The 13,648-nt window shown below is 33.8% G+C and overlaps 2 protein-coding genes across 2 annotated transcripts; one reads left to right on the top strand and one right to left on the bottom strand.

The window, feature by feature from the left end:
• Positions 1-4,914: 4,914 nt before the first annotated feature.
• On the top strand, positions 4,915-7,261 carry LOC120088186 (NADPH-dependent aldehyde reductase 1, chloroplastic-like). Its single transcript, XM_039045305.1, has 4 exons — positions 4,915-5,330; positions 6,069-6,445; positions 6,524-6,882; positions 6,963-7,261. Exons 1-4 carry the CDS (start codon positions 5,073-5,075, stop codon positions 6,983-6,985), a joined length of 1,017 nt encoding a protein of 338 aa, XP_038901233.1. The 5' UTR covers positions 4,915-5,072; the 3' UTR covers positions 6,986-7,261.
• Positions 7,262-12,811: 5,550 nt separating this feature from the next.
• LOC120076400 lies at positions 12,812-13,369 on the bottom strand. Its single transcript, XM_039030218.1, has one exon. It carries the CDS (start codon positions 13,367-13,369, stop codon positions 12,812-12,814), a length of 558 nt encoding a protein of 185 aa, XP_038886146.1.
• Between the last annotated feature and the right edge of the window lie 279 nt (positions 13,370-13,648).

Genomic DNA, 13,648 nt, shown 5'->3' with positions numbered 1-13,648 from the left:
GGATAGAGGGCTGAGCAAAAGAGTCTCTCCTTCAAGAGAAGATCAACATGGAGAGCTGAGCAAAAGGGTCTCTCCCTCATATGAAGATTAGTGAATAAGTGCTGGCAAAAGGGTTCACACCTTAGCCTAGGTTATAATGAGAGTTGGACAAAAGGGTTCCCTCTTTCAACCTAGTATTAGTTCAGTTATGTTTTCAGGTATGAAATATTTTAAAAAGTTTTATGTAAAGGCCAGGTTTATGGTTGGGAATCGAACAAAAGGGTTCTTTCTCAACTGAGGATCAGACCAGCTATGTTTAAGAAATATTATGTTTTTAAAAGTTATGCATGAATGTTTGCTTGGCCAGTTTTTGGTTTTAGTTTCAGTTTCCAGTTCAAGCATGAGATTTATGTTTTAATTAAAGTCACTCATTGGGTTAGTAACTCACCCCATTTTTTTTAAATGTTTTCCTTTCCAAGTAGCAGTCATCTCCCCATAAGTTGACTGTGTTGTTACTCTACCACTTAAAGATTAATTGAAGGAAACTTAGGTGGTTACTTTGTAAATATTTGTTCATATGTGTTGCATATTAAGGATTAGTTCTAAGTCTATGAGACCCACTAAACCTTGCTTCTATATGTACATACAGTAAATTACTATGAATGGTACACTAAGGTTATCTGAAATTTCGAAGTACAGTTAGTTCTTGATTGACATTTGTGATGTTCAGGGTTCCTAAACAGGTCAGCTAGGTAGTAAGTGTCACATAAGGGTTGGTAACTGTTGCAGTCACATTTCCTTCTATGTTAAGAAGGTAAACTGGGAGGGGGTTTGACACAAACATTTAAATAAATGACCCGACTAAACCAAACCAACCCAACTCAAATGTAAGCTCCGTTGTCGACCTCAACCTTTAACAATGGTGTTGTCGTGAATAAAACCACTGTCTCTGTATCTATCATCCCAACCATAACTTCCTCCATTCTACTACTTAAAATGTGATTGATCTATTTTCACTCTTCACTCTAAAATTTTCAAACTAATTAAAAAAATTGATATTTGATTGTATAGAATTTTCAAACTAATTAAAAAATAAAAATGTAAAAATGTTAAATAAGTTGAAAAAAGATTAAAAAATCAAAACAAATCAATAACATGATATTTTTTAAAAAATATGGTTTTATGATTTAAACCAACGGAGATATTTTGGAAGAAATTAAAAATGTATGGTAAAAAAAACGTGCAAAGGGAAAAAAAATAGTTATACTTTAATTTAGATGAGGGTTTTGTAGTCATAAAAGGTATTTTGAAAGTTTTTGGATACTTCCAATGAGATATTTACATGACCTCCAAATACATTATAATTAATCTCCAAACTACGCCCGACAAATACACTAAACTTAAAAACAAATATACTGTAATTGAAAATCAATTAACCAAACCATATAAATAACTTTGGACTTACCTAAAATTCTGTAACAATACTTTTTCTTGTCTATACCCAAAATATCAGTTTAAAAAGTGAGGGCTGGACTGATAAAAACTTTATCTAAATAATTGCATTCACGAAGAAAGGAACCAATTTAAATTGGTGTATCGAAATTCCAATTAAAAATCGTCATTTGAAATTACTAACCAATTATGATGTGATGTTGATGTCAATGGTGGATATCTCATGAATAAAAGAGAACAAACAATATTCGACGATGGTACATCATTCCTTGATCGAATTTGTCAATGTGGGTTTAAGACCAAGGCAATCTGGTTAATACCAACACCGTCGATATGCTTGGCGTACCTTTTTACAATGGCTCGATAGGAATCAATTTGGAAAGAAGAGACTTTATGACTTAAATTCTGGGTCGATGGTCGATTAAGTTGAGCCTTTCATCTATGCACCAGTGGAGTTGATTGATTAAGTCAAACCTCCAAAGTAGACTTGTTGTCGATTGAGAACAAAAAAATAAAATCAGTAAAAAAAGATGAAAATAGAAAAAATAGATAAAATAGATAAAATAAATTTTGAAACTGAAGATAAAATCAAATATGATATTTGAAAAAAAAAATTACATTCAATTTTTAAAATTAAGTGTAGGGAGATAATTTAGTAAAAAATTAGGTTTCATGCTAAAAAATCTACAAAGAGTAGAATTAGTTGCAATGTAACATAAAATCCAAGTGAGGACATTTTAAGGGTTAAAGAAAAGTGGGAACATGTGTGAGAGTGTATTTGTTACAAATTTGATTAAATTTCTATTTTGCTATTATTCCAAACAAAAATTTTAAAACAAAAAATAATATAATTCGAAATTTTAAGATAAGACAAATTAATAAGAATGGGATGTTTTTATGATATTTCACGTTTAAAACAAATTTATAATAAATATAATCATAAAAAAATTTTAAAACGTATGGTTTAGTTCAAATATAAATCTAAAAAGTTAGTTAGGAAAACTAATATAATATAAGATTTGAAAATCCAAAATAAAATAATCATATAAACAATTTTAAAAACATATGATTTTGTTAGATTAAAGAGAAGTCCATTTAGGAAAGGATTTAAAAAAATTATAAGCATCTTTTAAAGATAGATGATCGGTGAGATACAGATTTCAATTATTTTCAAATTAAATCACAAAGTTTATGCCAGATTTTTCGCACGAAAAGAGACACTTAGTTCCTGGTAAAAATCTCAAAGGAAACCAATAAAGTTCGCATTATAAATTTGATAAATCAATTACAATGTAATTAGGAAAGATGCATAATTAATTACGGTGTTGTTAAAAAGGTTGGCGGGGGTATTTTAAGATTAATCGAAAACCGACCCACTGTGTATCACGCAATTTGTTATATTTCAAAAGACTTCTGTGGTTTGTTATATCTCCAAATGATGGTATAATTTACTGTTATATCTAAATATTCCTATTCAATAAAGGTTATTTTGGTTGAAGAAATTTACAACCCGAACAATTAGATTTGTCTAAAAAGTATTTCAACCCGAGCCAACTCAATCCACGAACACCTTTAAGTTTAATCACGTTGTTATGCAACAATTTTTAGGAAATTTGAATTGTTGATCCATTCTTGAGACCTAAAATGTTAAATGACTCATTTTTTTTAAAAATGCAAATAACATTCTACTGATGTCATGGTTGAGTGAAGTTACAGATTTGTCATTTCTTTTTTATCTTTCCTTCTTCTTCTCTCGCATTCTCCTCCATCTGTATTTCTTCAAGCTACTCAAGTAGCTTCCTCCGACTGCGCCGGGACATTAATGTTAGATCCATAAAAATCATGCTCACTCAAGTTCTCTCGATGAATAACATGGAAAAGCTGAAAAAATGAAATTTGAAAGAATCCCACAAATGAGCAAGGAAGGAAACAAAATTGGGTCAAGCTGAACAAACTCAAGAAAGCCAAAAATCCCAGAACAGAGCAATGTCTCAACACAAAAAAGAAACCCAAAAACAGAGGAAAGAGTTGAGAGCACGAGAGAGAGGAGAGCGAGAAAGAGGACAATGAGAGAGAAGGTGTGCGAGATAGAGATGAGAGCGAGAGAGAGTATGTGCGGTAGAGAGAAGAGAGCGAGAGATAGAGGACAACGAGAGAGAGATAGCATGTAGGGGAGAGAGAAGAGAGCATCCAAGAGAAAGAATGACAATTATCAATGTAATGCCACATTCTCATAGCCAAATTATTTCAGAATTTTCATAATTTCGTATTTTCACTTTTCTTTATTTTATATTTTTCTTTTCTTTATTTATTTATTATTATATAATATAATTTAGTAGTATTTAGGTTCATTGTACCTCATTTTGCTCATCAATTTCACAACATAAATGTGGTATAATGATTAAGAAAACAACATTATCATATATAAAAAAAAGAAAAGAAAAAGAAAAAGAAAAATAAGAAAATAAAGATTTGTTTTATAGGATATTTGAACTCGGGTGTCGAGAAAACAAAGTGAATTTTTTTTATAAATTTATTTCCTTGTTGAATTAAAATTATACAATTACTCAATTCATCAATTATTTAATATTATATTAATTATAGTATTCTTTATATGGCAAAGTGATACTATTAATATTAAAGATTGAAAATTTAAAACAGGATAAAAAAGGAAAATGGAAAAAATAAAAAATAAATGACTGGAGTTGTTCGAAACCAAGTGGGGTTGGGAAAAAATGCATGGCATTACACTATTCTAAATTCATTGTTCAATAGTATGCGATTTATTTATATAAAAACATATTCTAATAAAAACAAAAATACCATACTCTTACTAAATAGTTTTACAAGTACCCTTTTTAACTTTTTGTTTTTCTAGAAACAATAACTTTGTGATTCCTAAATTTTGGCTCTACTTTCTATTTTGTCCCAAAATTTTAAAATGTTATACATTTAATCCTTAAGTTGTGAGTTTTATTTCAATTTAGTCTCTAAATTTCAAAATATTATAATTTTATTCTTGAGATTTGAATTTTTTTCCAATTTAGTATATATATTTTTAACATTAATTTTTCATTAAATACTCACTTTCAATCATTGACGTTAATTCATATTCATTAATTAAAAATAATTAGAAGTGAAATTTTAAATTTAATTTTAAAAGTGATAAAAATAATAAAACTTAATTAATTATAATTATTTTAACGAATTCATTAACATAAATTATCTCCAAAAAACGAAAACGGAGTATTTAGTGAAAAATTAAGATTAAAAGTATAAATCTCAAATGTCAGGAGTGAAATCATACCATTTTGAAAGTTATGGATTAAATTAAAACCAAATTTAAAATTTAAAGATAAAATATATAATATTTTAAAATTTATGATCCAAATTAAAACTAAAGGCATAACGTATTTTGTCCTTTTTTTTCTTTTCTTTTTAAACCACCCAAGTTTGCTAATTGATCCCCAAAACTCGCTCCCTCCTCCAAAGACGTACGTGTCCGCCGCAGGCGACTGTGAAGACACGTTGACATAGAACAATCACCCCATTTTCCACCTATAAAAACACCTCTCCCTATATCTCAAAATCAATGAACTCCATTCCTACAATTCTTCTCTCTTTTTTTTTTTTTTATATGCATGCTTTCGAGGTTCTGTTCCTACTCTGTGAATCGACCTCCTCTTTCTTCTTTGTTGGGTGGGTTTTGGAGCGCTGACTTTATACGTCGCTGTAGAATTAATAATAGTTCCATTAAGCGTAGTTGGGTAAGAAATATGGCATCTGAAGGCCAACAGTTTCCTTCACAGAAGCAACAAGCTCAACCTGGTAAACAGCACGCCATGGACCCGACTCCACACTTTACTTCGCCAGATTATAAGCCTGCCAATAAGCTTCAGGCATCTTTTCTCCTTCTTATTTATTTCTTTTCCCTTATTACTTCACTCTTCTTAATATCATACTTGTCTTTAAAGCCTTGTTTGGGTTGGGCGATCATTAGGCATTTGCATACTTATAGTTTTGGTTTTAATTTTCTATTTATTAGAGAATTTTATGTTTTCACACATTCACTTAATTTACGCATAGTGCCGAAATATTTGTTTGGTAGACAATTTTGATTTTTTTTCTTTTCAAGATAATCGTTGCATAATTTTTTTAGCCTAAATCTGCAATAAACATATACCTAAAAACATGAATACACTGTTTTCGTTGATTCACTTCATTTTTTAAACTGAAATTTAAGCCTTTTCGTCTTTTCGTCTTTTTTTTTTAACCCATGATTTGCATCCTTTTCCTGCATGATACTTGAATTTTTAATCAAATTAAAAAAAATAAAACAAGTTTTTAAAAGTTATTTTTTAGTTTTGGCTTGATTTTACGCTTAATTTTTTAAAAAAAACAAAAAACCAAAACGGACTAAATTACTTGTTCAAGGTTCAATCTCTGCCTCTCTGCCTACCAACCATCTATAAATATGGTATAAAAAGGAGCAGTTTTATTATTATTTTTTTTGTAAGACGACAAAAGTCAACATCTAACGAAGAAAAAAAATGTGTAGAAAACAAAACACAATATACAAAATTTAATTACGAAACGAAATAATCCATGAAAATGAAAAATGGAAAAAATGGGTGCAGGGGAAGGTGGCGTTGGTGACGGGCGGGGACTCGGGCATAGGGCGGGCAGTGTGTTACTGTTTCGCTTTAGAGGGCGCAACCGTGGCCTTCACCTATGTCAAGGCCCAGGAGGACAGAGACGCCAACGACACCATTGAAATGATAAAGAAAGCCAAATCCAGCGCAGCCAAGGACCCATTAGCCATAGCCGCGGACTTGGGTTTCGATGAAAACTGCAAGAGGGTGGTCGATGAAGTGGTCAAAGCCTATGGTCGCATCGACATTTTGATTAACAACGCCGCCGAGCAGTACAAATCCACCTCAGTTGAAGACATCGACGAGGACAGACTCCTCAGTGTGTTTCGAACCAACATTTTCTCCTATTTCTTCACCACCAGGTAAATTAATTAGTAATTACAACACAATTGGCTCTACAAATGGGGATTCAACAATGGGTGTTTTGAGTTTTATGTTAGGCATGCATTGAAGCATATGAAGGAAGGGAGCTCTATAATCAACACGACCTCAGTGAACGCCTATAAAGGCAATGCTAAACTGCTTGATTACACCGCCACCAAAGGGGCGATTGTGGCGTTTACCAGAGGCTTGGCGCTGCAGCTAGCCACCAAAGGCATGAGGGTTAACGGCGTGGCACCGGGTCCGATATGGACCCCGTTGATTCCTGCCTCATTTGATGAGGAGGAGACGGCTAATTTTGGGTCTCAGGTGCCAATGAAGCGAGCTGGGCAACCCATTGAAGTGGCTCCCTCATATGTCTTCCTTGCCTGTAATGTTGATTCCTCCTATATTACTGGCCAAGTCCTCCACCCTAATGGTATACTTTTCATCTAAAACTGTTTTTGTTTTGTTATTATTATTTATGTCTTATGGAATTTGTTTCTTTTCTTTCTTCAGGTGGGACTGTAGTGAATGCTTGAGGAGGTCTGTTATGTGGGCTTTCATGGAAAGGAGTTTAAGAGCTGGAGAAGAACGATATAGTTGTATGGAATTTTGTTAGTAGTCTGGGAAAGAAGATGTAAATAATGTAAAATATCTGAACCTCAAATAAAATTTTCCTTTCAAAAACTTAAGAGGGTCCTAGTTTTATAGTACTTTAAATTTTCTATCTAAGGCATGTCGAGACATTTTTTTTCACATATGCATCAGACACAACAGATGTATTAGACAACTGAATTAGTAATTTTATTACTTTATGCCTCATGTTTCTTCTAAAAACAACTTATAGTGAAGGAATATGTAATGGCATTATAGCTTATAGCCTAGGATAGCATCATGATGTTTGATTGTCCTTTCTGATACACCAGCAACTAAAGCCTTTGTGTTTCTTTCTTTCTACTTTTTGTATTGGTTATTAGCATTTTCATTGGTTGGTTGGACTTGATAAGGGTTAAGCTGCCTGACTTGAATTTGATCATGATGCCTGGCACAAGAGTCTCTACTTAGGAAGAGATGGAAAATCCTGTTGCAGGTTGGAGTTGTAACAAATTTTATCATGTTGTATATGCTTCATTCATTTCCATTTTTGTACGTTGCCTAAACAAATTGCTCATACATCTTTATAATTGTTTCTTCTTTAACATTGGGATGAAATCATGGATATGAGACCATATTCCCACTAATCACATAGGGAAATTTAAGGAAATTTTTTCTCTTGACCTAGTTATTTAGGTCACGTTTACCGATCTTATGATTTTTTTTTTAAAAAAATTGACTATATTATGTTTACAAATTAATTACATTTACGATTATCATTATTGTCACACCTTTTATTAGACTACCATATCTAAAAAGAGATGTGAAGATAGTAGATGTCAATCTTATCGATACGTAACCTGTTTCCTTGCTCTTATGCCATTTGATATACCAGTATAAATATTTGTTTTTTTCATGTACACCAACAAAAACATCTAAAGCAATCGGAATTCTTTTACATAGGTGGGTAATACATCACCAACTTATGCATATTTACGCAGATTACACAGCACAGAAACCAAAACATAAATTACAAACTTAGGGTTATTCTACACTTCCCCATATAACATGTACATGAGATTCGGGAGCGATTAAGGACATAAAAAAAGAACCTAAGTGAACTTCAGAGAAGAGTTTATCAGAGATCTATTATCTTGTGATAGACTGACAGCTGCAAGCTAATGTTCTGGAACCTCTATTGTTTCTTGGGGAGCTAAAATGTCTAATGAATATTATTTAAAAATAAACTTCCATAACCATCAACTTACTGAAGAATTAAGAAGATAGCTAATAAATGGAATGCTTTCATGGTTTCAAGGTTAAAACATGCTTTAACTTTAAACTCAGATAATAAGCATCAGAACATTTCATAAATACAATGTAAAACCCTGAAAACATATATTTTTTTTAATAAATCACTTAAAATATTCATACTTAACTTTGTACCCTTAAACCTTGTGGAGTCTAGAAGTGTTTAAATGATTCGAAAATCCAAACAACTTGAACTACCCAATCTTAATTTAGTTTTTGGGTTGAGTTAGGGTTGAACTTTTTCTATTTTTAATTTCTTAGGTTGGGATGGGTCTAGGGTTGAATAAAAAAAATTGGGTTGACCCAACTCAACCCAACTCGAATTACATATATATTAATAAAAAAAAGAATATTTCTTTTAGAATGGATGAATTTGTGAATTCTTTTATGTTTTTCTTTTAAGAATGTTTGTTTTTGTATAAAGTTTGTAATAGATATTATAGATATTTGGTATGTAAGAATTCAAGATTTTAGTTATTAGATATGTGTTGTAGATAAATTTAAGTATTTTAAATTAAGAAAAAAAAAACAATAACCCGACAATCTAACCTAAATTTTGAGGGTTGAGTTGGAGACCATGTTTGGGTCATTTGGATTGCCAACTTGACCAACTCGAATTTTCGGGTTGATCTAAAAAAATGCCACAATCAACCTAACCCAACTCATATACACCCCTAGTGAATTCCCTTTTGCTCAAACTCCCAACGTCAATAGCCTTAGCTGAGGTAGAATGACTACATCACCATCAACGTCAATAATAATCATACATAGCTTGAAGCCTTCATGTGTGCCAAAGTGGATCCCAAAGACCTTTATACTGAAATCCATGGATACCTTCATATCCTTTAGTATCAGGGTCCCGTATACTTTCATCTCTTTCAGGATTGGAAAATCATAACTAGGATATTGAAATCATGCTTTAAAATAAACCATACTTTGTCCTTATATTCATTTAGCATTCCTTCGAAAACATGGCATTTAAGGATAGGCAACATGGTATAAAACCTCTTGAACACATTAGGAATCTTTTGCATTATTGAAATCATACTTTAAACATCTCATGAAAACATAGTATATAGCTTTCTTTTTAAAAGAAATTCATGGCTTAACATGCTTTGAGTCATTGGAGCAACTAGCTCAGCAAGAAAGAAAAATAGCATATAGCTTCCTTTTTAAAAGAAATTCATGCCTTAACATGCTTTGAGTCATTGGAGCAACTAGCTCAAGAAGAAATATTTCTTTTTAAAAGAAACTCGTGCCTTAACATGCTTTGAGTCATTGGAGCAACTAGCTTAAGAAGAAATAGTCATACTTTAAAAACATCGTAGAATATAGCTTTCTTAAGAGAAAACTCATGCTTGGACATATATTGAAACTTTGCTTCATACTAACTAAACCATGCTTAGATTGAACTATGCATTAAAACCTTTTCAAAGAAAGCATTTTAAAAACTTATGCATAAAAAACACGTTAAGAATAGGATTTGTAAAACTTAGTTATTCACTGTCTCTAGCTAGCTTCTAATGGGTTAAAGGCCTTTCCAACCTCTGTTTCACCTGCCACACATATGAATAACCCTTGGTCAATGACACCTGCTCACCTTTGAGCTTAAATAACTTCAACTAACTTAGCCTTTTAGGTCCCTTCTTCTTTAACTTAAGTTGAACTTTATATTCTTTCTAGAGTCCACCTATGTATCCTTATAGCTTAATGTTCATAATACTTCCTAATGAACTTAACAATAGCTTACCAATATTAAAACTTCAGAACTATGCCAATGGCAAGCCTACGACAACTTAGGCATACAAACAACCCATTTGGTGTGCGCACACGACAATTAGGTGGCCTATCGTGGGTGGTAATCATGCATACAGTTGCTCGGGTGAGTGGCATGCTCAGCAACAGCACATGCGTACTATGCATCAAGGCACACATAGACTAGGCGATAAGCAGGTGACAAATTGGGCGATGAGCATACCTTGTCTTCTAGATGACAGTTGCTTCCCTGATGGGCATTAGGCATGAGATGGGCACGTGCAATCGACAACCTACCAACAACCCTTCTCAATTGCCAGCCTCCTAACCTTCGGTTAGTTGCTTGCTTCTTCAACCTATGTAGTTGCCTGCTTATTCAATACCAAATTCTAGATTCAACTTCTAGAACCTATAACATAATATCCATTCGTCAAAACTCAAAACTTACTTCTATGAACTTCTTACATATCCTTTTCTACCTTACCTCAAAATTGGAGCTTCTACTTAGAGAGCCCAAAATCCTCCGATATTCCTAGCTTGCTCGGGGTGATTTGAAAATTAGAATAATCTTTAGTTTCTTCAAGATTTCACCATCGATCTATGGAAATTTCCTCACAACAGTCCCAGATCATCAACTAGACCCATCAAGCTTCAATTTGGCTACTGCACGAGAGAAATGGCAAAATTAACTTCTTTTTAATAAGCTCTATTTATAATCTTTTGCATGCTTGCTTTGCTTAATCAAATGAAACTTATGCCACCAACTCTTATCTTAAGCTTAATCTTCTGCAACTTAGCCCACTAGTCCCACTTAATATTTTACTTCCCTTAGCACCTCAACACATGAAGAGGCATAACCTTCACATTTACAAGACTCTCGGCCACGAGATTACCTCATTGCCCACTCAGTAGCCCTATTTCGGCTCCTCACTTTAGCACTTGTAGCACGCCAAGCCACCTACACCAATGTTAATATCCTCCTATGAGACCCATTACGTGCCTCAAACTAGGTAGCATACCGAGGCCATCGCCTACACTTTCAATCTTCCTCGTCCAAGGCTCCACCTTCACTTCATTGCCTATGCTCTTCTTGAAAGCTTCCTCTTCTCTTGGAAAACCTTTCCATGACTTGTCCACAAAGGTCATCGCCTAAAGCTTGCCGCAAAGGGCTTCCAATACACCCTTCAAGCCACACATCTCCACACCTAATTCTCCTCTTCCTTAACAAATTCTAAAAATTTTACGAAGTGTTAGAAACACTTAGTTTCCACCCGAGAGCTCATCTCTTTTTACTTAGAACAATTTTTAACTAAAACTTAGTTTATTCCTATTTGGAACTTGAACACTTAGAACAATTTATCCTTCATTAACTTACCTACTAACCTCACACTTAATTCAAAAGCATCAAAAGGAACTTCAAAGCTAATTAGGAAATCAAGTTCTAGGGTTTATAATTTACCTTCCCCTTAGGAAAATTTCGTCCTCGAAATTTCATTGAGCCATCTACTAGAAAAGATTGGAATACATGTTCCTCATTTGATCCTCTATCTCCCAGGTGGTCTCTTCCACCCCATGATTCCTCCAAAGTATTTTTACTAAAGGGATCGTCTTATTTTGAAGTACCTGTTCTTTCCTGTCGAAAATCTGTTCTAGTTCCTCCTCATAAGTTAAGTTTTCTTTCAACTGAATCGGTTGTACCTGGAGAATATGTGATGGATTTGGAACGTATTTCCTTAACATAGATACATAGAAGACATCATGTATTTGAGACAACTCCATAGGTTACGCTAATTTGTAGCTCTGATGGTCCGACCCGTTCTATAATCTCATAAGGTCTTATATACCTTGGACTCAGCTTTCCTTTTCTTCTGAAGCATAACACACCTTTCCGCGGAGATGGTTTAAGAAAGACCAATCTTCAACCTCAAACTATAACTTTTTCTTCTCTTATTTGCATAATTTTTCTGATAGTCTCGAGCTACTTTTAAGTCTTCTTTAATTAACTTAACACTATTTGAGGTAGCCTGGACTAACTTTAGTCTTATCATTTTCCTTCCTCATTTTAACAGACTGGAGTTCTACACGATCTTCTGTAAAGTGCCTCGTATGGTGCCATCCTAATACTGGAATGGTAGCTATTGTTGTATGCAAACTCCATCAAAGGTAAGTGTATATCCCAACAACCTTTAAATTGTAACACACAAGCTCTTAACATATCTTCTAGTGTCTTGATGGTCCTTTCTGACTGACCATCTGTCTGGGGGAGGAAAGCTGTACTGAAAGTGTAACTTAGTCCTAAGAGCTTCCTGCAGACTTGGCCAGAATTTTGAGGTATATCTCGGATCCCTGTCAAATACTAATGATACTGGAGCTCCATCCTGGCTCACTATTCTATCTAAATAGAGCTTAGCAAACTTGTCAAGTGTAAATGTTACCTTGATTGGTAAAATTTGCCTATCTTTGTGAGCTTATCCACTATTGTCCAACTGTCATCATAACCACTAGAAGTTTTGAGTAATCTAAACAAAAAATCCATCGTCACATGTTCCCATTTCCACCCAAGTACTAGAAGTGGGTTCAGAAGCCCTGCCAGCCTCTGGCATTTCGGCTTCACCTGTTGATAAATCAAGCATCTATCCATATAGTTAGCTATATCACGTTTCATTCCTAGCCACCAATAAGACTTCTTCAAGGTTCTCTTCATCTTAGTTTTTCTGGGGGTGCATAGCATAGGCTGAACTATGAGCCTCTTCTAAAATTTCATTATTCAAAGTCATATTGTTAGGAACACATAGCCTGTTTTCCTTCATCAAGGCTCCGTTTTGCCTCAACATGTAGTCTGTATTTTGCTTTAGCCTCACTTCCTTGGCTAACTTCCTAAGAACTGGGTCTCCTGGTTTCTCTTTGATAATATAATTAATCAAAGTAGGCTTTACCTGAAATTGAGCAAGTAAGCCTCCTAGGCTGTTCACTTGGGAGTGGGCATTAGAACTCTTCAGTTCCTGTAACAACAACCCTCTAACTGCATTAAATGAAGCCTTAAGATGACTGGATTTCTTGCTTAAGGCATCTTCTACAGCATTAGCCTTTCTTGGATGGTACTCAATCGTACAAGAATAATCCTTGATTAACTCAAGCCATCTTCTTTGCCTTAGATTCAATTCCTTCTGTTCAAATATGTATTTCAATCTCTTATGATGTGTATAAATATGACATCTTTCCCCAAATAGGTAATGTCTCCAGATCTTTAGTGCTAAGACCATTGTTGCCATTTCTTGGTCATGTGTTGGGTAACTACACTCATGCTTCTTTAACTGTCTATAAGCATAGACAATCACCTTTCCTTCTTGCATCAGAACATACCCTAGACCTTGTTTCAAGGCGTCACAATATATCTCAAACTCCTTCCCTAGGACTTGGAGACTTAGGATAGGTGCTGTTACTAGCCTCTTCTTCAACTCCTAGAAACTCTTCTTGCACTGTTCTGACCATTCAAACTTGGCATTCTTATTGGTAAAACTTGTCAAAGGAAGTGTTATCTT

This window comes from Benincasa hispida, chromosome 1, assembly GCF_009727055.1.
Source record: "Benincasa hispida cultivar B227 chromosome 1, ASM972705v1, whole genome shotgun sequence".
Lineage (NCBI taxonomy): Eukaryota > Viridiplantae > Streptophyta > Magnoliopsida > Cucurbitales > Cucurbitaceae > Benincasa > Benincasa hispida.
The sequence above is the reverse complement of the archived record's forward strand: the minus strand, read 5'-3'. Positions and strand labels throughout refer to the sequence as shown.